Genomic DNA, 25,350 nt, shown 5'->3' with positions numbered 1-25,350 from the left:
GCAAACCAGATGAAGATCACTGACATCACCGGAGATTGACACTAACAGGGGCACTAGTCCACAGTTTACATGCTCTGTCTGTGAACTTCCGCAGTGTGAAAACTCAAACGCATCACATTCACAAGTTCTTATGCTTCTACATTTCATATACTTTCCCCTTTGAGTCACAGAGGTCACAAGGGTTAATGATTTAGTCTATGGTAGTTACCTAATGCGCCAACTTGTGTCAGCAGAGTGGTCACACTTTCCAATGACAGTATTGTTGTGTTTGCCATGCTGGTTCTATCCTTCTTCTCTGCTGTGAATGTGAATCATTGTCAGTGTGTATTTGAGAATAATTGTGTTTTTTCTTACAAGGGTGATGCATCTGTGGTTTTCCCACCATCTGTCATTGGCCTAATAAATGAGGAAATTGAAAATACAAGCCGAGTAATACATCGAGGAGACAAATACTGTAGGGTTGGGTCCAGAAAGCCAACTCTTTTAGACACAGAGAAAGTCTCTCCCTTTAACCCTTCCCTTTCCCACTCTCCAGCGCACACACACACACACACACACACACACACACACACACACACACACACACACTGAAAAACCTACTGGCAGGATTGAGTGTCCCTCTGAAGCATTTGTCTATTGATATCTGTCTGGAGCCTGGCTGCTTCTCTCCCCCCACTCTCTCTCTCTGCAGACTCAGGTTCATGACCTGTTATGTAACTCTGCTCCTCAACCATTGTAGAGGATGTAACACCATGATTGCACCCAGATGCATTTTCTACTTTTTCTTATAAAAGATGCAATTACACTCAATCAACCCTTTTTGTACTGAGCAAAATGAGAGGTTAACTACTTATTTCCCAATGCTTTATACAACTGTCCTCTTGCTGTGGTGGATTAAATACACAGATACTAAATGGTAATAAAACCACTTTGAAGAGGCCTATTTACAACTTTATTTATAACAAGAATGTTTATATGTCAGTAAAAAACGGTCCAGGTAGAGCAGGCGACTTCATCATGTTGGGAGTTTTAAGGACATCATACATTTTGAATGTTTAATCTGAATCTGCAGTAAGTACTACAGCACTTGACTGGAGTAACGGTGACTATTTCCCCCAGAAATTTTGTGGAGTAGAATAACTGAATTAAACACTGTCTTGTAATCTTATTGTTTGTTTCAGTTGAACTACCCATAACTCCTGGAACTACGAGTGGAGAAATAAAATAAAGGACCGAAAAATAAAGCTAAGCAGACAATTGCCCAAAGGCCCCAGACCACCAGGGCCCTCAAAAGCTGCAAGTTCTCTACAAGTTTTGGACTAGATAATTTCATTGCTTGCACATTTGTTATTTTTAAACAATTATGTGCCTCCATCCTGTTATCTCGAAGAGAGAACCTATTTAAAAATCCCTTTTTAAGATGTTTTTTTGTTTGTTTTTTTTTACATATTCTCATATTTTGTTTTGTCTGACCATCACTCAAAAATACAAAGCAATGTTCACTTTTAAGAAGCTCGTGTCAGTAATTTCTTTTGTTTTTTTTCCTACATTTTGGCAGCCACGACCCCCACCCTCCACTCCACCCTGTTGTTGCCATGGCATCTAAACAGCTACTTCCGCAGCAGCTAGCCAATCAGGATCCGAAGACGAAACCGGAAAATGCACACTTGAAAACGAAGTGAGCACCGAAAAGCAAGGGTGGACGAGGAGGTAATTTTTATTTTTTTTTAATTACACACAGTTTTGCAGCCAAATTTTAAAGTATGAAACTGTCTGGATACTTTAGCACAACTAAAGAAATGCACTGTTGCTAAAAGAGAAACAGAGCCGACCAGTTGCCAGCCGGTGTTAACGGTCCCGTGGACAACGTTAGCATCAACTGAGCTTTTTAAAGAGTAGTTTGCTGCCGAGCTTCATGAGTTCATGTTATGAGCTGTGTGAAGAGAACACGTCTATCAAATAGGCCGTGTGTGGTTATTGAGGAAAGACTGGTCATGGTTACAGTTACATGATTACATTAGGTTGGTTGTTACATTTGAATGTGAGCTATTTGTGATTTTTGTATAAATCTTTGGTTGTATCTTTAAAAGGTACCAACATCTTTACTGTACCCACATGAGACTCTATTTTGTTGTAAGGGAAGGACCTTGTCTAAGCCTTAGTACATGATCAGTATCTGTATCTGATAACCTGGATTCACTATTATGGTACCTGATTTACCAACTGTGTGGCAAAGGGCTGCAGTTAGTTATTATTTTCATTAATTATTATTCTGACGTATATTTATTTGATTAATCTAGCAATGTTGTGCTGTTTCAAATACTAGAAAACACAGAAGAATCTCACATCACAATTTTCTCAGAGCCCAACGTGACATTTGAAAACACCTGTTTGTTGATCATCTAATCGATTAATTGACTAACTGTCTCAGCTCTAGACTGGTGTTTATTACAGTTGGGTTGGGTAACTTCCAAATGGCAAACCACATGTGGTTACACTCATTTAATTATAATACAGAGATTGAATTGGGATCCTGGATCTTTGATTGAATTTCACTTCAGCTAGTGAACATGCTCCTTTCACATTAGCCCTTTAGAAACATCGGGGATCTCCCCTTATGGATAGGACTATTCTTTAACACTTACATAACACTAAATATGGAGAGGATTCCCCCCACACGCAAGTGGCTTCTGAGTGGTTTGGCTGACCTCCCCCTTGCTGTGATAGTATTCAGTGTCATTGGAAACTGAAGCCAGGTGGTTGCATGGATGATGACAAGCTGTCATCCATGCTTCTGACTGAAGATAAATTTTAGCACCACATATTTCACAGGCACTTCTTATTTTCTGTTGCACGATCTCCTTCCTCACATGTGCACACACTGACAGAAGAAAAGGTTAATAAATCAGAAGATAAATGATGCTGCAGTTGTAGTAAAGAGGTGATAGATCCTATATGCTGGTTTCCATTAAAATGCCACCTAGGTTAATCGCTGCAGGGCTTCTGTTTTGGAAAGTCAAATTTGTGCTCTGGTAACAAAGCACACAGCATGTACGTGCTTGGCAGGTTAAACATTGGCTTGTATGTACTTTTAAATATTTAAAGGGATGACAAAGACATTTGTATTTTTGCATAACAAAACTTAACCTTTCTAAGTGCCAGTTTCACATAATGTCAGTGGCATAGCAGAAGTTCTTGTCTTTATGGTGTCTCGTCTTATTAGGTTATACCCATTTCTGGAGCTGCAGCAAGGCTAGCATTGCTCTCTGTCTGCTTGCTTAATGGCATGCAGATTCTTGCACTCAGTCATTCAGCCCCTGTTAATCTGCTGAAGCTCTGATCTGAGAGCTCTTATTACACATGCTCATACACACTGCCATTTTTTCTGGCATTGTGCTAACTGGGATTTAGAGGCTTTAGCTTGGAAACCGACCAGGGCACTTTTTAACAGCATGGTTTCAATGTATGTGTCTAAGATGATTTGCCATTTTGTGTCATTTCTCATTGCTCCAGTGTATGGGTCTGTACACTTAATGTTGTCACAGAAACGTGGCCACATGCTTGAGTCAGGCTTGACTTCCAAGTATATGAGGTCACACTGAGATGAGTAACTGGCCCAGTGAGCACTGGAGAAACAGACACTTGACATGGATATGTACAAGATGAAACCATATCAGGGATGTGTTGTGGAGAGAAAGTAACACCCTGCTGGCGCCTCATTTGAGGCCCAAGTATCAAAGCGTGGCGTAGGCCTGGAGCCAGCTGCACTTCTTTGACCTTACTGAATAATTCAGGTACTTACCCTGATCCAGCAGGGTGACTGTTAGGCCTATCGTTCTGCTTCATGGCTGAGACTCACTAGTTAGTCACCATCTCTCAGCCATGGAAAGTGTGACGAGTTTTAATCCTGAGACTTCATATGATAATTTCCTCGCCATCTTAATTTTTCTGTGTAGTACCTCTGAGCCCAGTTTGAAAGGTGAAGCATGGTTCTCTAAGGTTCTACATTGGGAAACCAGTTGGGTAGAGAATGAGAGTGTGGTATTTGTCATTGAGAGGACAATAAGCATGAAGCCGTTCCACTTGATGAATGGCTGTGGCACAATCCTGGGCCTTTGCCAGCTCTGTCCACCTCGCTCCCTCCAGCTCACATCCTACCATCCAGGCAGACTCTCATTAAGTGCCCTTTTGTTGAGGGATTACTGAGTTTATATTTAACCTCTGTCCTCACTGTCAGTGGACTGTTGAAGTAGTTGTTGGCGCTGCCAGTTCATTTAGAATCCATATCTGTGTCCATCTGGCGTCTGACTCCCTTCAGTGTCTCTACACATATTCAACCTCTCTCTCGCATCTCTGTATTTCAAGGACTTCTCTCCCTGTCGATAATAAAGTTGGGGTGCTTTGTCCATTCTGGTCACTCTTTTATCTATTTTGACAATGCAGGACCTACTTTCTCCCTGTGGACTCTCTAGCTGCAGTTCACGTGCACATCCTGAACACCCAGAGAATTACCGCTTCAGTGCTCCCATCATTGTCCTGCATCTGATAGTCAGATATCACATTTTTTCTGAAATTCGTTTGCGTGACTGCACTCAATGTGTGTGTGTGTGTGTGTGTGTGTGTGTGTGTGTGTGTGTGTGTGCCTGTGTGTGTGTGTACATGCACACACAGGCACCTTTCATGCCTTGTTTGACACTACTCATTTATATGTGCATGTGCACTGTGTTTGGGGAACATACTGTTCCCTTCCTACTGGGCATGTGAGACTTTGGCAGAGTGAATTCTAATTTGTTACTGACTCATTGAGAGTGCAGTTGTGGGGTTTGGCCTCTGGAGAAAAGCACTTTAGCAACTCCTTCATGGCGAAACACTGTCAGGGTAGAAGAGGTCAGTGGCATGGAAACAGCCGTTTCTATTTTTGGGTTTTGGTTTTGTTTGTGCCTGAGTATGTGTTTAATCTAGTTGACCTTTTGTTTAGCAACATATGACAGTCATAACTGTCATGGTCTTCATGTGATTCTGCGTGTCTTGCAGGTAGACAGAGCCCACACAGGGTTGTCCTTCAAGCACACCAAGCCAAAAGTGTTCATCTTCAGGTAGGAGAGGACCGCTCTGGACTCTCACTTGTCTGCAGTTCACACTCTATAAATCTATTCGGTTTTGAATCTCTGCCACCAGCCTTCCTCATCTCTTCCCTCTGGGTTAATTTTCTACTTACCACCATCTCTCTCTGCCTCTGTCTCAGGTGTGCTGTCAGTAGGCCAGGTCACATTAGTGTTATGCAAGTTTAGTTTGGTACAGCCAGCATCCCAGATCAGATATATCGGCTACTGTATCCTACGTGTAGCTGTTTATACAAACATCTTCACCATGGTGTTAAAGTGAGCTGGTGCTTTTTGGTCTATTATATTGTAACTAAACACAAGCCAGTGGGAAAAGCATCTGGATGCCAGATATCATCCTGGCTCTGAGGGTTGGACATTGTAGATGGATTTGAGAGAAAGTCAGCATGCCCTGTTTTATGACTGAGATAAATGCCTCACAAAGATGTCATTAGAAGGATAGACTCTGGGTCTGATTTAGAGTTACATCCATGTGACCTTCTGTTAGAGTTTCACCAGCACGACCATGTCTTATAATGTACATGTCATATCATAGCTGAGCCAATCTGAGTTCATTCTGAATCCTGTGAATGTAATATTGTCACATTTTTGTGCTGCACAAAGGCCTATAGGTTGCTTTTTGTTTGATGTTTGATTTAGAGGGAACCACATAAATTTTGGTTGTTATGCTTGTGCTATCCATGATAACAGTTTTGCCTGAAAAATCCATAACAGGAATCTGGATCCAGTTTATTTTTGTGCTAATCCAAAGCACTTATTATTTATCTTCCTTCGGGATCATAATGACAAACAGGGGGATGCAGTGTGTTTAGGTGTTCTGCATGCTTTTTTTTTTTTTTTTTACGGCATTGTTAAGTAGAAGAGGCTTCAGCACTTTTCATCAGCATCAGGTGTTCTTCAGTCAGCCAAGCTTACCCATTGGCACCCACTCAGAAACCATCACCAAGATCAGCACCCCAAACCCCAGGAGTCTGAGGGCCCTTTCCACCACCCTGCTTATCCATCACCTGCACTGCTCACTATCCAGGTACAGGGCTCTAGCTCAAGAGAATAAGAGAGAAGTGATGGGAGGAGAGGAAAGAGGGGGATGAGAGGTTAACTGGGATATTGCAGTGGACTGCAGGTAATGGGGGAGAACTGTGAGGAAAAAGTGCATGTTGAGACCAAATTTTGTCCAGCAAAGGAGGTTTGCTTCTTTAGATATCAGCTGTAGTAGACTGAATCTTATCTACATTATGTCTGATACCTCGGTATGCTGCCGGCTTGAGAGGATGAAGTGCTTATTATGGCGGATAAATGCTGCTATTTGGGGGAAGATTGAGGACTGGATTTTCACTTGACAAAGGGATAGAAATGGGTTTGCATTAGTGCAGCAAGGGGTGTAGATTTTGTCTGGGGGGGGGGTCTTCAGAGGGGGATATGGATGGGCTCTTCTGTAATCCTCTGACATGTGCGCTCTTCCTCACGTGCACACACAAGCACTGCAGTGCAGAGCTGTCTATGGCACAGAAACACGCTGCACTGCTGCTAACACAGCCCACACTGTTCTGTATCAACAGCCAACGTCCTTACCCACACAGATTGTAAACACTCCATACATTTCATCGCAGACCCCACTATAAATCTCCCTACTGTTTTCTCACCTTTGCTATAGTGGAGCTTTATGCATCGTCCCAGTCATTCTCTTTTGCCCCACTTAAATAAAGCTCCACCATAAGGCCACACTGAAGGTGCGTCATCCTGCATTTTGATAGTAGTGGGTGGCCAAAGTAATTACAGGAATCATGGTTTGCTTCTTGACCTACTTACAGTTTTAGCATTAGTTGTGCTATATTTGGCTTCCAATAAATTTATATGGAATGATATCATTAAAAGCGCTATATATGTATTTGCTTTAGATAAAGATAATTGATGTATTTTCTAGTGTCTCACTGATGTGTCATAGTGCTTACACTATTGTGAGAATATTTGGCAGGAGTTTAAATATTAGTAAAAGAAAAGAGCTATCCACCACCGAATAGATTTTTTATAAAGTTACCACATAAAGCAGGTCCAATAAGGGATATATTAACAAATCTACATCTAACACCCACAAGCATTTGGCTGGAGAAAGACTGTTATTTCCTATCCAGGTTATATGACGTTTATGTTCCCTGTGCTGAAATGCTGAGTTCAGATGCAGCAAGTCCTGCAAGCAGAGTCAAACCAGTCAGCAGAGTGCCACAGTAGCACACAGGACTTGTGTCTGATAGCCCCCAGCTTCTTTTCTTTCTGTCAAAATAAATAGACTCACTAACTCTCAGGTGCGTATGCATGTGTGTGGTACAGTGTATGTGTAGGTGTATGTGTCAAAGAGTGCATGGACTTGAGGTCAGTCAGCACCAAACCTCTGAGTTACTGTAACTGTACTCCGCCTTAGAGCCTTATATTACCGTATTATGTTTTTGCACGTGTGTGGGCTTTTTCCAAGGATTAATATTTATCTGGGTAGCAGTCAGCTGAGGCTGTGACTGTGTGTCTTCTGCATGCTGAGTTGATTTGCAGTATTAGGTGTCCTGGATGAAGTGGTTGCTTGTCTTCTCACCATGATGATCACATTTCTTTTAATATGATGGCATCAGGTTTCAAGCCATGGGTTCTTATTTCTCCTACTCTGTCCCATATGAGGCTCAATTTTTTCTCCACCATGCAATCCCGTTCTTCCTTGGTCCTCCAGCTTTTCCTGTAGTGTCCTGATCTTAGCCCATCCAGTTTTCCTCTCACATTTCCTTTTGCGTTTGTATTTGTTTGTTATCTTTTATGAGTACGGCACTATCCCATCCTTATAAAGACATGGACAGAGATACATGTGGCTTGACAGTGTACTGTCATCATTGCAATGGCCTGTCCTTTTTGGGTAAGAAATAGCTGCATCCAAATTCTGTCTGGAAAGAGCTTTGGTTTGGAGAGTTACACTGAGGGCATGCCATTGTGTTTATGTCAGTGCCCAGCTTTTTATAGTATGTGATAAGGTGTAGGAGTGCTGTTATTTATGGTGACAGAGGTGTTTGTGGTTATATTTGGTGTGAGAGATGTGTCAACGTGCTAAAGGATATGTGCAGCCCTTCATCTGTCACCTCACCTCGGCTGACTGGATGACGGATGTTGACACACTTTGAAGGTATGGAAATGTAAAGGATGGATATACGGCCAAACATACACAAACATGCACACATGTTAAACAACTTAATATCATGAGAACTTCTGATGTGAGAGCCGGTGGTGTCACGCTGACCAGAGATCAATGGTCAAGAGCCGCAAAATGAGAATAATCCAGTGTCTTTTACTACAGCAAACAAAGATGTGGGAGTATCCTCCCCTAGCTGGCAGCTGGTGGTTTCAGGATGCACAAGCAGGTAGCTGCAAGTTCTCAGGAGTCTAAACCCTACATGCGGGGAGAGAGTGCAGATAAAGAACTACTCCTTTACCACAGTCAAGGACAGTTCAGCTCTAATTGGAACAGTTTATCAACCTCAAAGAAGTTTGAATGAGGTTGCATGAGAGCACACATATGATGGATAAACTGTCCCATTACAATAAGAAGACAAGTTACAAAGTTACAAAGTCGACACCAAGAATGAAATGATAAACACTAAAAATGGCCATAATAGTTCCTCTTTAACATGAAACCATCCTAAACCATCCTCTGGGCCTGGACAGCTCGACATCATAGAGGAAAAAATTAATTTCCAAGTTTATCAAGGTCTCTTCCAAGATAATATCAGGGTGGCTGTTCACCTGCTCAACATCAGTAGAAGCTGGGTGATGCAGCAGGACAATGATCCTAAACATCAAAGTAAATCTACTCCAGAATGACTTCAGACAGAAAATCCACCTGTTGGAGTGACCCAGTCAGAGTCCAGACCTTAATCCAATAAAGATGCTGTTTTGACTGACCTGAAGAGAGCCACTCACACCAGACATCCTGAGAATATGTCTGAGCTGAAGAAGGCCTGTTGGAAGAATGGTCCAAACTTCTTGAAAGAGCTGGTTTAAGGTTATTGCTGCCAAGGGAGATTCAACAAGTTATTAAATCCAGCGGTTCACTTACTTTTTCCTTTAGATGAAGATCAGATCACATTTTATGATCAATTCATGCAGAAAACCAGGGAATTCTGAAGGGTTCATTAAAGTTTTGTTGCCACTTTAAGTTAAGTTAATCATGTGCTCTGTTTTGTTGTGATAGTATAACACTTCAATTATATTTGAATATGCCTGTAATTTATATGCTTAAAAAGTGCTTATTGGATTTAATGATGGCAAATTGCCCTCTGTGTATTCCTCAGGCATTTAAAATGCATGGGAAAGCTGTGGAATTTCAATTTATTTGTGTCTTTTAAGATAAATTACTGCTGGGTGGAAAAGCCACTGGCACTGCATTCAAAACACAAACACAGGCCTGTGCATTTGCAACTGCAGCATCATCTGTATGTTGTACTTCATCTGTGCTGGCAGGCTTTCAAGTGTCATCACTGTCACAGCGCTGCATGTTAAGCGATGGATAAGGTGTTGAGTGTTGTTGACATACATCTTTGTCAAGGGCTCTATCTACAGGATTAACAGAACACGGGCTTCAGCCCAGTACAGCAGAGTTACGAGCCTGACTGGGTGCTCATGATACTGATATGTTGACATGTATCACTTGCTCCCCCGATGTAACTCCAGTCCCTGTCAAACACAGGGAGACTATAATGGACATCTGGGGTAGACCTAACCTTTACCTGCCCACAGCCTTGCTTGGCCCAGACTAGTCTGACATGAAGAAATCTAAATATATACTGTGTACTATCTCACTGAACTGACTGTATATCTTATGATCCCATGTTTAGTGAGATATTAGCAATAGCACTTTTAGAATAGAAACTATGACATCAAATTGTTTCTGCTTCTGACACACCTCTTGTGCTCTACAATTTCGTGGAAAAGGCCCACTCACTTCAATTCTCACTGGCTGAACAACTGTTGGCCAAATATTGTGATGAGAATAACTTGTTGTGTTCCTCAGAGTAGAAATGCAGATGTGTTTTTGAGCGTGGTCTGTATGAGAGGCAGTCAGCGAGAGGTTTTTTCTAACCAAGCCATAGTGCTGTCAGGGAGGAGAAGAGAATGCTCTGCTGTGCTATCTATGTAACTTCCAAGAAACTGAACTAAAGAGTGGGGGTGAGCCAATGCTCTTTGACCTTCCTCAGCTGCGGAGGAGAACCACAGCCAAATGGTTATTGAAATGAGAGAGTACCAGAACCAAAACAACTTAAAGAATATGGGTTTAAAGTGAATGTACAGTGCACTTTACAGTTTGATACACATATATATAAATATACATAGATAATAAACAGAAGAAGTATCACACTAAAGGAACCTTTAATGATTATTTCTATTATTCTTTTTAATCCAGAGCTTCATACATTGTTCCTCATGTTGCTGTCAGTCCTAAATGCAGCATCAAAACCAGAGCGTGCATGAGTCACTCAGTAGTGCAAGAACCCGTTAGCAGTGTTGTGCCAGACTAGAGCTGCATTGTGTCAATGGACTGAAGCCAGCTGAGTCTCTGTCTAATGATTCTGAGAAGTGTGGAGAGTTCAAGTGTGTGGCAAAGCCTAAATCCAGGAAGTGTGTGACGTCCACATCCCTGTGTCCTGTACAGTGTCGATGAGCCTTACAGCTTTTTAAGTATTCCCTTAATTCAATGACTCACTGACCAGTCACAAACTTTGGTTGTAGGACTGGATTAGGGATACTAGGAAGACATCCTTATATAGTCTAAGAGAGGCATTATCAATCCTATTGTTTGTCAAGCCTGTATCGTTTTTAAATTAATCAATTCAAATACACACAAGGTTTTTCCTTAGCATGAGTATAAAGACTATGTGGGAGAGCGTCCCTTGCTCCTGGCAGTCTGCTCTTGTGAGTCTAAATTACTGTCTAATTAAGTCCTTTCTGTCCCCTTTCCTCTCAGCTCACAGCTTTAATCCTACCCTCCCCCTGATTTTTGTGCTTGCTCCAATTAGATTTCTCTCAACTGCAAATCCATCTTCCTTATCAGCTATCTTTATCTTTGGTGTCTTGCGAAAGTCTGTTCCAGACTCCACCTTCTGTATGACATATCTCCAGTATCTCAGACTCCCATTTCCTGTCACACTTCCCTTTTTCGTCAGACCAACTAAGCTTTGTGAGATGTAAGGACTAGGGACTGAAGCCTAAGGAAATTATAAAATTGTTATGAAAAAACATCTTTTAAGGCAGGAATTTTAATGTCTGCCCCCTTTCATTTCAGTGTGCCAGTAAGTATCCATGGTAAGACATGCCGGAGGCTATATCTGCTGTATTGAGATATTAAACATACAGCATATATTTATTGTCAATGAATACAAGTGTTATCAAGTTTAACTGACAGTCTATTAACAATATCGGTTGTAGTGATAGTTCACCACTGTCACTCAACGTAGACCATGCAAAAGAACACAGGGGACTCTGATTTCTTGAGGACATTGGGATATTTTTGGTTCTGTACTTCATTTACGAGTTAATTAGGCCAGTCATTAGGCCAGAAACCTGGTGTACTCCTTTCATCATAATCCACTCTGTCTCTCCTTATCACTGTACTCATCTCCCCGCCACTTTCTGTTTCCTCTCCTTTTGTCCTTTTTGCATCTTTTACTCCCAGTTTAGGAAGTGACTAGAGATGTCAGACAGGAAACTGGTCCAGGATAGGTGTGTGTAAGGGTGGAATGACCTCATACTGAAATCCCCCATTCATTGCTCAGACATACACACGTGCATTCATGTACACAGTTGTCGTACAGTGAGGCAGCCTTGCCCCCTCTATAGCTGTCAAAGTTCATATAGTTTTACCTTGTGTGGTATGGATCTACATGCATTGTTTCAAGCATCACTCATACTATCACCATACAATCCTCAGCATAGAGTGAGAGGAAGTAAATAAATAGAGAGGAAATAAAAAAATTACTTTTGACGAAGTAAAAACAGAACAGGTGAGGCTAACTAGATCTAGATCTCCTCTTTGTTACTTGAATTCATATGGTATTATCTTCTTGTCAGCATTGTTGTATCAAAACCGTGTCAGACATGTTTCTAGACGTGTTTACATGAATAATAGAGACAACTAGACCAGAGGGAGACGGACAGAATTGACACATCTGTACAGTTGTATCATTGAGGGTATAGGGTTAGGGGAACTGTCACCAGGACTTGGCCTGTGTGTGCAGCTATGTGACTACAGTGGTGACTGACATAGTGGCAGCCAGTGAATTGTTTCCCTCCCTTGTTTATTTGTCTCTTGCACTTGGCATTGAGCAGACTGTGCTTATTAATAGCCACTCCACAGCCTGAATTGCAGACAGCATGTGGTATTTTTAGTGGTGGCTCAGGTGTTTGGTGACCTATGAGGATTTGGTTAGTGGGTTTATCTGGCATGATGTGATGTGAGGTGATCAGACTGGAAAATGACCCTGCAAATCACCAGATCAGCCTTTTCCACTTCACCTATACGCCAGGTGTCCGACGTGCGGGGTAGAGTGTGTGTGGGGTTGCTGTTTTGGTTGTGTCTTTGTATGTGATTTTTGCTTATGTGTCGATCTGTTTCTGCCTGTCTGCATGTGGGATGTTCATGAGTTGTGAGTGGTCCTATGAATATGCACATGGACATGAATATGAGTCGTCGTGTCCACACACGTATCTCCTTGGCCACTGCGTAAATCAGCCCAGGTAAATCCAGACTCGTGCCACCTCATTCAGATTATGTATCTCATCCCTAAATCTTTTAAGGCTCTCGCAGGAGATAAGGTCAACAGTACAAAAACAACAACACAACAAACTTACTCTTGGAACAAAGGAAAACACTGAGGATACAAACAATATTCGTTGGAGACATTTACTGAATATATGAAGAGAAATTATTTAATAAGATTTTGTTGTGTTTACTGGACGTAAGTGATGGGCTTATCCATACATTGCTGAATAAATATATTTGTGCGTGTCTGTGTGTGTGTGCTCTATGTTACTTTGCCCTTCACATACCTCTCTTATGCCTCCATATCTCCAATCCGTTTTATATCTAAATTCACTCAGCACCTCCAAATTAGTCTCCTCCTCCAGTGTCCATGGCCACTCAAGGGCAAAAGACAAACCTTACCCACCCTTCCTTCCTGCTCTCTCCACGCCCAGCAAACATGTCTCTCTACATAGGTCCTTTTAATACAGATATAGCCGCCAATTACATTTCTAGGACGCCTGAACGTGCTGCAAAGCCCTCTGGAGCTGCCGCGGCCTTGATTCAATATAACATCGACCCACTTGACAACCTCAATGACTTACCTGCTCTCACTCTGTCCCCTTTGCTGAACTGTTGTTGTTGACAGATAAGCCTGCTAAGTGAGACCTTTTATCTCAGTGAATGTGTTGATCACGATGAGGATGTTGAGACAGTTGTCTGTATGACTTTGAATCAGAATAACTGAATATATTGCAGAGTGTATTGTAGATTTGAAAGGCATTTAAGGTAAAATAATGTAGTGGAGGCTTAGTGTTTACTCAGTCATGTTTACACAGATAGAGATGGATCCAGGTTTGATTCCTGGTCCTTGTGTTGTTTTGGAAGATCTTGCATCAGTGTTTGTATCCCCAAAGGGCTGAAGTTTGCCTCTACAGGCCAAATGAGTGCAAATTGGTGTCAATGAAACAACTTTGCAATAGTAAAACTATACTAGTGCTAATACAAAAAGCAAAAACACTGACGCAGAGTGGATTAATGAGAATGAAACAGTGTATATATATATTGTGTGTTTTTTTGGGAATTCAAAATAAATTTTAATATGGACATTTCTGGGGCGTCAGCTCAGTTCTGGCCTGTGGAATCAATCCCGTTTCCTTCCTGAATCTTGCTTGCTGTTATAGAAAAGACTAAATTCTTGCCGATTGAGGGGCAGTCATCAGGCTGAAGAACAGAGGAGCCACTCTCTTAACTGCACGTCTGTTGCACTGGATTCCAACTTTATGTTGGCTGCACATCTGATTGTCTCCATTTGCGAACTGGCATGCGCCTGAGCGGCATTGTGAAAAGCCCCTGCTAACTGCCCCATGCCGTACTTGGCCCATTTCTTTCAAGGTCATGGCTTTTGCATCCCTCTTTTTTCTTTCTCCCAATGTCATTGCCTTTGGACACTTTCTCCAGTTTGTGCTACAGTGTTCCATCATGTGCCTGTTAAATTCCTCTGCACTGAATCACTTATTGTTTGTTTGATTCACGTACATTCATTATTGTTAATGTTTGTGCCAACTGGATTGTGAGCTTGTGGATGTCAATGAGATGTAATGAGTGCTTGAACTCTTACAGCTTCAAATAGCATGTGGTGTGTTTCAAAGGTGGATGTAAATGACAGCCTGAGTGTTTGTCCTGCTTAGAATACTTCATTTATGTTTGTTTATTTTTCTTCCCAGACCTTACCTCGTATGAACTGTATATTTGAATATCATCACTTTAGTGTCTTGCAGGTCATCCTGATTTTAAAATTGGCTTCTTGACATTGCCAACTATCTGTCATCTACAACTCTCTGTGATTGCTGATTGTAATAAAACGGATAATGCAGGCGTTGACACTGACATAGCTTCATGTTTACACTGCAAGACAAAGTGGTCAACAGGGTCATAATATGGTGATCCGATGACAACACCTGTGTTGTGTGTTCGCCTGTATTGAAATAAAAATAAGTGATCACAGGGAATCAAAGGTGAAAGAACAGAGCTGTCCCTGCTGAGACCAGGGGCTTCTTGTCAGAGTGGTCTATCAATTAAGTTGCCCACTGAAAAATATTTCAGCGCAGGGGCATGTGTAGGAGGTGCCCAGGAGTTGGACGGCCCAGCCCACTTCTTTGTCTGCGATAAAACAAAGCTGTAGATGTGTTTATGTGTATGTTCACAAAACATATGTGTGTTTAAGTATAACTGTGGCTATTTTCTACTTGTTCGTCATGTCCTATTTTCCTCTTGTGTTCCAAGAGGCAGGATTAGAGAGATTAGTGCTGGGCTTTCTGACTCCCTGCATAACCAGCCACTGTCCAATTTAATGTACAGTACACATGCACACACATGCATGTGCACATACGAGCACACACCCATACATACACAAGAAACTGTTGGTACAAACAAGCGGGTTTACACTCATGAATTTCATGTGTTTTAGCGATAACACGCTTTGTACTCATCTGCGTTGTTATTTCCCACTGGTGGTTTAAAGTTGGACTCACATGAATTTAGACAGCAGTGAGTGACTGGTTTAATCAGATGTTATTTTGCCTGCCGCTATAATCTGTGTCAAAAAGCTCTGGGAGGGTGCAAGATGAGGATTATAGTTTCCAGTCTGGCCACAGCACGAGTTCTCAGCAATCCCTCTCATGTCATCCCTTCTCTACCCACCTTATCTTCATAACACCACTCTGTTCCCATTTACCTCCTCATCTTCTACTCTTTAGTTTCTTTGCATCTTTCAAATTGTTATTAATGCAAGTTTTATTATAACCAGCAAAGATGTCACTTTACCATGAACTTTGATTTTGCCACCAACAGAATTTTAGATTTATTTAAGTCAGGTTAAAATTCAAAGGTATTGTGTTGACTTACAGTTTTTAACATTAACAGAATTTATGGGAGACAATAATTTGGTAGTTTTACTGAAATTCAACCCAATATGCAATAGACTTTGCAGCCAGTGGTAAGATCAGAAATCAGTTTCGGTGCACGGATCATGAGAAGGTCTCATGGGCGGACCCCTCCTGTCTTCTTCATTTAATTTTTTTGCTTTTGTACACTGATATCATTGTACAACAGAGACTGATTGAAGCATTAAATCCAGGAATAATGTTTTTTATATTTATTTTTCATTTGCTCCTGTCTGTTTGATATTGCCGGGGCTGCAGCTGAAATTGCCATACATGCCATAAGAAGACATCTAAGCAACACATTAATTTGATGGAATACAGAAATGTAAAATCTACTTGTGCCCTAATGATGGGGCAGTGATATTATAAGCCTATTAACTTATGCAGTCTGTCCTTCCTGTATCTGGCAGCTGCAACTGGGTTGCTCTTAGTCTGAAATATGTAATTTACTTTTTCCTATTTGTCAAATAGTAATATATAGTGCTATTAGTAAATAATATGCTCTTTGTTTGTGAAATGTACCGCTCTGCTACCAGTAGACTTGTCAATGTTTGCAATTGGTCACATCCTACAAACATCGCCCCTTTTTTGTGAACGCAATCGGGAAAACCTGGGCTAACTTATCGAGTTGAGAACCACCTTTGAGTGACAGCTCAGCATGATTGCAGTTGTTAGGCTTAGTGAAGCCAGACGATGAAAAGATATCCTGGCTATGTAGAACTTGCTTCGTAGTCTAGGCTGTAGGTTTTCTGTGTAGTGAGTGACTCGTTTTGTTTATATTTAACTAGTGTGTTAGTGTGTTTTGTATTGCATGCCAGTTTCTGTGTTCCTAACCTCCCTTGTTCTGTTCCTTCCCCTACACCTTACTTTGTATGAGGAAATCATGCTGCTTGTTCTGTCAGGTTGTTAAAGCCCTGTTGTCACATAGACAGAAAAACAGCTGAGTTCAGCGTCACCCTCCCTCCTTGTTTTTATTCTTCTTTCCTCTACCCCTTCCCCCAGACTCCCCCCTCCCACCACTGTCTTTGTTTGTTCGCTTCTTTCCCTTGAGGGGTTACCACCCAACAACCTGCTTTGGATGCTTCTGATTGGTGGATTGCTTGTGATGGGGCGGGCCAAACGTCAGGCTTGTGAGAGCTTTACCAGTCATGAGCCAGCTCTCAGCTGTTAGAGAGCATTCAGTCTGCAGTGGAGGCACGAGCAGGATCTGTCTCTGTTTGCTTTATTTACTGCTGCAATACTAGTCCAAACCTCAACGTTTAAAGGACATAAAAGGGCTTCCTGTTTCTACTCAGCTACAAGAACTGCCAGACAAGGAGTTGAAAGGGAATTAAACATCCACTAATTCTCAGCTGTTCATTCTGTTTCTTTTCTATTTCCTCCTTCCTGTCCTTTGTTTTCGACCAGCAGAATCCCAGACAGCACAGACGAAGCAGATCTTCATAACAACAAAGGTTTGTGAAGACATCGTGGGAACAACTTGCAAAATCCTGACATATTAATGCAAGATACCAGGACTAGTCCTCTGCGGATCTGCAGTGCGTGAGAGAGCGTGTCCCTGCCAGATAAGGCCCCCACCGCATCGTGTGTGCGTGCGTGAGGAGGCTAATGCCCGCGGTAGTGTGGTCAGGGCCAGAGGAGGATGAGTCCGGCTGTGGAGGCTCAGGCCCAGGAGGCCATGAATGCAGAGCAAAAGCAAAAGCAGAAGCAGAACCAGCTACAGCATCAGCTGCAGCACCAGCAGTGCTACATGGAGAAAGGGGTGATGCTTGAGCCTTTCGTGCACCAGGTGGGGGGACATTCCTGCGTCCTGCGCTTCGGGGAGCAGACCATCTGCAAGCCCCTCATTCCCCGCGAGCATCAGTTCTACAAGAGTCTGCCTGCTGCAATGAGGAAGTTTACCCCCCAGTACAGAGGTAATGAAAACCGGCCTTTTCTAACCAGTGTAGTGGCTGTTGCGTTGTTATGTTGTTATGCATTTGTCTCTTTATTTTTCTGCTCCATATGTGCAAGTCGGTGAGAACAGATGTTGCAGATGTGCTTTGCATTTTTGTAGTTTGTGTGTAAAGTGTAAATTTAGGATTATTGGGCAACAGAGCTCCCCACTCCTGCTCAAGTGTTGTTTACAGGTTCCTGCCAGCAGCATGTACCAAACTGTTCCACAGGAGGGTGCTGCTGCTCACACTGCAAGTGGGCCTTCTACAAACAGGCCACCGGTTACTGTGTCCTGTTTGTAGAAGGCTGTACTAACACAGGTAAGTCAGGTGTGAGCACTTTTTCATTTTCTGGTGACATCCAGAAATCCAAGAAGCAGCTGAGGTCGGCTGTCAACATAGGCAGAGCTCTGCAAAAACACCAGATGACTGTAGATTAGTCCTCAGACAGATGGACTAACCACCACCACCACCACCATACCCTCTTTAAAAATGAAACGCAATGAGTGACTTTAGCAAACACAGACTGTCGGACTAGTTTATCAGGTCACACATTATATGTGTCACACATATTTCAATAAGTTCTGCAGGTTTTTTGATGGGTTAAATCCACCATGAAGCAAGTAGCATCAGTAAGACTGTCATTTAGAAGACAAATGAGAATCGGCAGGGTCCCAAGAAGCCCTCTACCAACATGTCTTCATCATTCTCCATCCCGTTTTTCCTACAGCACATCCCCTTTAAATGTTATCACGGGCCAGTTCAGCTGTTTCCTTTGTGTCCCCAACAGAGAAGTGAAAGGTGATACAAAGCAGTCACTTTCCTCTGATTGTCCTATAAGCCCTGCTTCAGTTCACCTCAACAAAAAGTCATGTGATCATGGGATGATTTTAAAATAGGTCTTATCTTCTCTTTCCCATGCTGTGCCTGAATATTTTGTGGCAACAGTGCTTTATTCTTCATGTCTGCATTTTCACCTTTTTATCTTTACTTTCTTGTATTTTCTGAGTCTTCCTCTCCTTCACTTTATCTTGGCTTCTCCTTCAGCCATATTATGGAACACTATGGAAAGTGTTGGCTGTTAATTATAACACAAGTATTGGGGAAATTATGAAAATATACTGTGAATGTGCTGCTGGAGTTACTGTACTGTCGAACAGTCCTTTGCTGTTATACTGACTCTTATTTGTCGTGCTCTTTGTCTGGAGCTGAAGCTAGTAGCTTGTGAGCATCATATCTACATGATACAGCATTCTTTTTTCTGTGTACATGTGGTTGATGCTTTGTGGTTTCTGTATGATGTATATGTGTATATCGCTCATAATTTTGTGTGAGGTAAAATAAACAGAATTCTGACCGAAGTTTTGAATCCTCGTGCCATTTGTGTTTGGGCTATAATTTATCCCATGTTGTTGTATGCTTTTTAGCATTAGATCGTCAACTGCTCAAGAGAGCATGATTTGTTTCTGTGTGTATTTCCATTAGACCAACTTCTCTTCTTGTTGTTTTGGTCTTTCATTCTGTCTGTTTCTGTGTGGCTTTTGAGAGCTCAGTCCCATCCTCTCTAGCTTTGTTCAAGTATTTTTTGGAGCAAATGTCTCAAAAAAGATGTGAGTGTAGACACAAACTACTCTCTAACTTTAACTGTACTGCAAAAAACACCAAGATGGGAGTAAGGAATGCTTATTACATTTATTGTACTTTTGTATTGTACTTTTTTTTTCAAGCGACATATTCCTCTCACTGCTCCATGACACCAATGTCTAACAGCGGCTTTCTGTCTCCCTCTCTGTCCCGTCTCAGGTGTGGTGTCAGTGAGCTTCGAGGAGGATGAAGAAGGGAATCTTTGCCTCATTGCCTACCCGCTCCACAGTGACCCAGCAGCAGATCTGGAGAACAAAGACCCCTTGGTCGACTGTGAGCCCAAGAGCAAGTTGCTCAAGTGGGGCAAAATGGTGACCTCATCACTGCTTGTGGACACCGAAAATTACAGCAAAGATGGCCGAAGCCGCCACTCTCGCAAAGACAAGGACAAGAGGTGAGATGCAAGGACATGTCCCAACACAGACAACAGCACCTTCAGGGACTTCTTATTATTATATAGTAGATAGAGGGAGCAAAGTGAGTCACTTTCACATAAACATTAAACCGAAGATGATGAATCGATCACTGCGGGACTATTACACAACCATGATATATTTAAAGCAATCCTAAGTTTTTCCATGAATTGTAAAGATGTTGTCTGAAGACATTAATCGACTGATGACGCACACGTTGTGTTACACATACAGCCTAAGGAAACAGTCTGTAAATAAAGCGAGAGACTGAACCTTATCCTAGGCAGTCAGAGGGAGGGCTCAGGTTTACATAAGCACAAAAGATGCATGTACGTGTATTTACAAAGACAAAACCTTACTTAGTGAGGATAATTATGAGTGAAAGGCACCATTCCCCTGGGCTTCACTTCAAATCCTATGTACCTCTTCTTTTGTGCTGTAACTGTGCACACAAACAGTAGCCTATTCTGTTCCCCCCCCCCCCCCCCCCCCGATTGTATCTTAAACTAACAAGGATCTCTCCTCCTCTGCTGTCCAGTGTTCACAAGCTGCAGGAGGACGTGGAGTTGGAGTGGCTGCAGCAGGCCGAGGTGCTCTACTACAGACTGGAGTGCAGTCACAGTAACGCGGTCCCACAGCTTAAACATAACCCTTGGAGTCTAAAGTGTCACCAGCAGCACCTGCAGAGGATGAAGGAGAATGCCAAACACCGCAACCAGTACAGTATCCTTTCACTGACCGACAAATACCCTGTTGTTATTTTCTTTTTTAAGATTCTTACATTTGCCAACATTCAGTATCACAGTGGAAAGAGAGAGAATTAAAGTTCCAAGCCAGAGGACACGGCACGGCCAACTGTGCCACCAGGACACCTCAACACTTGCCTATCTACATGCATGGTTATTAGTGGCTCCAGCTTGTACCTGAGGTCTGATGTCTAATGCATTGGATAGATATCAGTTTCTTTGTCCTGTGGAGTCGCTTTTCTAAAGCACTCCCATCAGTTACTTTATATTACTCTGACTTGCCTGTATATAATATGATAATAGCATATACTGCATGTGAGTGCAGTGACACCTGTGGAGAGAAAAGCTTAGATCAATGTTGTTTTTTATCTAAGTTGTTTTTTTAAGTTATAAGTTCATAAGTGTAGAAGAAGGCCATGGTTTTTCGACTCTATCCTCCTTGACTCGGCTTCCCAGAATTCATCCTGCTAGAGAACCTGACGTGGCGGCACACAGTGCCATGTGTTTTGGACCTGAAGATGGGTACACGACAGCATGGAGATGATGCCACGGAGGAGAAGAAGGCAGTGCAGATCCGCAAGTGCCAGCAGAGCACATCAGCCTCAATAGGAGTCCGTCTCTGTGGCATGCAGGTGGGCTTCGAGCCAAGTCTGGCCTCTGTGTTAATGAACTAATTTGAAATTTTTTGAAAATGTGTTTAATTCACTTTCAGGCGAACAGTTAGATGAACATCTATAGCACTCTCATATCTGTCAGTTTAATTTAAGCCTATAGCCACCTTTAAAATTCTCTAATTAACACATTATATCTTGTTTCTTCAATCTACAAAAACTGAAATCTAAAAACAACATTTTATGGGGGACTGTGCAGTTGCCAGGCAACCAGTAGAGAAAGTTACTGCTAACAACCAGGGAAGAGTCTGAAGTGTTGAACTGTCCCGAAATTTGGAACTATTTTTTTAATAACCTGACTATCAGGTGCTACCCAGCAAGACATTTGTTTGTTCAATCAGTAAAAGCGGCTCACCACGCTGTTCACCATCTTTTATCCAATGGCTCTGTATATTTTTGAGTACTCATCCCTTTTCCCTTCACTGCCATGATCATTTAAGTAGAAATGAGAAAAAGAAATTACAAAGAAGACAAATAATTTATTGTACAACACTTTAGCTGGACAGTCTGCTGCAGGTGAAACAAAGCTACTTTAAGGCAGTACTTTCAATATAATGAAAAAATATGTTTTTGGTTCATGTTTTCGAAGCTGTTGCTATTCCTACTCTACTTTTCTAACTTCTTCATGTTTCTCCATCCTTTCAGGTGTACCAGTCTGACACAGGCCAGCTGATGTTCATGAACAAGTACCACGGCCGCAAACTGACCCTGCCAGACTTCAAAGAGGCTTTGTTCCAGTTCTTCCACAGCGGACAGCGTCTACGACGTGAACTCCTCTCCCCAGTGCTGCGCAGGCTCAGAGACATGCAAGCTGCCCTGGAAGCCTGCGAATCGTACCGCTTCTACTCCAGTTCCCTGCTCATCATCTATGACGGCGCACCCCACCGTAAACACACACGACGACGCACTGAGGATGGACTCTCTGAAGAAGAAGAAGAAGAAGAAGAAGAGGATGAGGAGGAGGAGGAAGAGGAGGAGGAGGAGGAGGAGGAGGTGGAGGTTGAACCAGAAATGGAGGACGAAGAGGAAGAGGGGGTGGGGGAAGTAGCAGGTGCACTTGGTTTCCCTCACAGCCCCTCCGCGTCTAGTGACGTCAGCAGCAGTTGCTCCAGCAGCAGCAGTAGCAGTGGGAGCTCAGGTGTCGGCCAGGCTCGCCTGTCCCACTCAGACACTCGCAGCCCCGTGGTGGATGTGAGGATGATAGACTTTGCCCACACCACCTGCAGATATTACCGGGAGGACAGCGTGGTGCACGAGGGCCAGGACAGTGGCTACATCTTTGGTCTCCAGAACCTGATCACCATCATCTCCGAGCTGGAGAACCACAGCACAGACTAAAGACTGACATGACACACACACACGTACGCACACACACGCACACACACACACATTCAGACACAGAGGCACAATAACACACTCTCTGAACTGTGAAAGAAGAGAGGAGGACTGGGCTACAGAAGAGGAGAGAGATTTCTCCTCTCCTTGGCGTAGCCGGCCTTTCATTGGACTCCCTTTCCTGTTTCTGCCTTTGGTGCTTCTTGATGTTCCTGTTGTGTGTGTCTGTCGTCGGGACATGAAACAGACCTGCAAATAACAAAGAAGAGCCATCTGTGTGACTGATGCAGTGATTTACCCATTGTCATCATTCTGTTTTAACCCACTTCACTCTTATGAGAAAGGGTAGGCGGCAAATAAAAGCAGTTTTAAGTCCGAGACAGTAGAAATGTTTTAGCTCATGTCTGATTCCAAAGAAAGTGTCAGCATTTTGCACGCACAAACATGCACTTGAACACATTCTGCTGAACGAGTGTGTGTTTAGCTTGAGACAGGGCTATCAGAGAGAGCAGGAGTTGTATGTGTACGAGGACAGAGTCGATGGGAAGAAAGGTAGTGAGCTCACACCCTCCATTCTTCTCTTTTGCCTCTTCATTCTGCCATCCTTCTTTCCATGCTCATCTTCACTCAGAGAATATATTCATATAGGTATCAGAGACAGATGATATAGAGTTATTTATTTATTTGACATGTTTCATAAAATAAACTAAAAGTTCAAAAAAGAATGTGAATGGAGAGTACTACATTCCATGTTATTAATGTTACAATAATGATATTAATTAATATTGTTATTTGACATGTTTGGATACCTCTATCTTGTATATCTGTGTTGTCCACAGTTTGTCGGAGGAGAATATTAAAGACTTTGGTTTGTGCTAACGTCTGTGTCATCTTTTTTATTTGTTGTGGAGAAGCTCAGGAACTTTTAAATCACTGGCTCAAAGAAAGAAACCACAGATTTCATGTTTACATAAAATTTTAATGTCGCAGTAATAAAATGTCATGTAAATATCCAGGATGTGAGGTCATCCCCTCCTCTGGGTGTGTACATGTGTGATGAGGCAAATATCCTCCTTCTGTGCACGAGCCAGCACAAGCACATGATGAAAGATTAATAAATATTTCTACAGATAATGCTGGAAAGTATGATAGGATTGCAACTCAATACGAAGCCCACTCCCACCACCTGCTGTGCAGAAAAATAACTGGAGCGCATGCCAAGTCTGAGGCCTGCCGTAGATACATCCTCTAATATTGTGGAGCGCAGCCAAGACACAAGATTCCCCAACCTTACTGTATCTTTAGATTTGTTTCCCTCCGTCTGCAAGAATTTATCAGATGCAGTGATGTTAAAATAGAGACGGGGGGGGGGGGTTGTTCTGGCAGCAGGGGGATGACGGCACCCTTGGCGGCCTCAGCCAGTCCTGGTCATCTCCAACCAGTCTGAGGCAGACAGAGAGGAGGCGGAGGCATGTGCTCTGAGAGTCACAGGCTCTGTGCAGTGTGAGGAGCAGCAGCGGGCTCCTTGGAGAAGAGAAGCTATTAAGCAGACACAGGCTTGTGTCAACAGAGTACACGGGCCATTACCACTTGAGTGTGTCCCGTCTGTGGAATGTACTGACTGTACCACTGGCACAGACATCACTCTGACACACTAATGATGGGGAACTATCAGTATGATACATAAAACACAATTTCATTTTCAGAGTTGTTTTTTAAGACACAATGTGATGACATTTGAGTTTTAATGTGTGCTGTACTCTCACACGTCTACACACGTTGTTAAACCAAGACCTAAATATCACGTGAACGACAGCAAAACTAAAAGGTGGTTCTATTCTGAATCTTTGTCACATATTGGTTAGAGTACATCATATTGTGAAGGCTGTGTGCTTGTTTCAGTTAATGCTGAAAATAGTGACCTCCTGCGTATCACCATCTGTCACATGCTCGCAGGGTTTTGGACGTGAATAGGTCGTCTCATGAGGTCTGACATATACAGAGCCATACTCCCTGTAACTTGTAGCTGTGTTTAAATTAACCAAAAGAAATCAAACAACACCCTGGAAATGGATCATTTTTGTATGTTTTTGGAAGATTTCTGTTTACACTATGTATAAAACTCTCTCAATTATCTTCGTATGTAAGTTTAAATGATTTTTTCTATGGCTTGAGTGTTGAGAATAATTGAGAATAATATTTGATTAGGCTATTCTTACCATCTGATCTGTAACACAGCAACACTTCTCTCAAAGATGTCATTAGTTTACTGTGGGTACATATCCATGCTGTATACTGCATGTTGTTCTCAGTCTAGGACCTGGCTCACTCTGTAATCCTATGGTGGTTTAGGGCAGCACAATAAAAGGTCAAACTATTTACTGTAACCCAGTAAAGGGCTTGACCGAGCGGACAGATACAGACACTAATCTTTAAGAGTCTAGGTCAGGGCAGGGTTAGGGCAGGGGTTTATGAGCACATACTGTCTTTGCAGACACTTTAGACCCCAGTATTTGCCATGTTTAATATACTGTCATAGATCAGCTGCAGAGCCACACTCTGTCCTGGACATGCAGGACATACATGTGATGTTTCTGTGCACAGGGATAGAGAGATTGATAGATGAGAGGATGGAAAGATGGAGAAGATAAGCTCTTCCATGTCCACTCTGCTGGGAAGAGGTGTGTTTGTGTGTGTGTTTGTGTGTGTGTGTGTGTGTGTGTGTGTGTGTGTGTGTGTGTGTGGGAGGGGGGGGTAGTTGATGTTGCATA

At 42.5% G+C, this 25,350-nt stretch overlaps 1 protein-coding gene across 1 annotated transcript; it reads left to right on the top strand.

Annotated features, from left to right (window-relative positions):
• The first annotated feature begins 1,569 nt into the window (after nt 1-1,569).
• LOC130186668 (inositol hexakisphosphate kinase 2-like) lies at nt 1,570-23,458 on the top strand. Its single transcript, XM_056403919.1, has 6 exons — nt 1,570-1,710; nt 17,247-17,752; nt 19,574-19,808; nt 20,366-20,550; nt 21,030-21,205; nt 21,890-23,458. Exons 2-6 carry the CDS (start codon nt 17,479-17,481, stop codon nt 22,580-22,582), a joined length of 1,563 nt encoding a protein of 520 aa, XP_056259894.1. The 5' UTR covers nt 1,570-1,710; nt 17,247-17,478; the 3' UTR covers nt 22,583-23,458.
• Nucleotides 23,459-25,350: the final 1,892 nt, after the last annotated feature.

Source organism: Seriola aureovittata, chromosome 2 (assembly GCF_021018895.1).
Source record: "Seriola aureovittata isolate HTS-2021-v1 ecotype China chromosome 2, ASM2101889v1, whole genome shotgun sequence".
Classification (NCBI taxonomy): domain Eukaryota; kingdom Metazoa; phylum Chordata; class Actinopteri; order Carangiformes; family Carangidae; genus Seriola; species Seriola aureovittata.
The sequence above is the reverse complement of the archived record's forward strand: the minus strand, read 5'-3'. Positions and strand labels throughout refer to the sequence as shown.

Excerpts from the sequence above, each read along its gene's own strand:
- LOC130186668 (XM_056403919.1), top strand. The coding sequence starts at position 17,479 with ATGAGTCCGGCTGTGGAGGCTCAGGCCCAGGAGGCCATGAATGCAGAG. Across the intron at positions 19,809-20,365 it reads CGCAAAGACAAGGACAAGAG|TGTTCACAAGCTGCAGGAGG; the intron begins GTGAGATGCAAG and ends TCTGCTGTCCAG. Across the intron at positions 20,551-21,029 it reads CAAACACCGCAACCAGTACA|AATTCATCCTGCTAGAGAAC; the intron begins GTATCCTTTCAC and ends TCGGCTTCCCAG.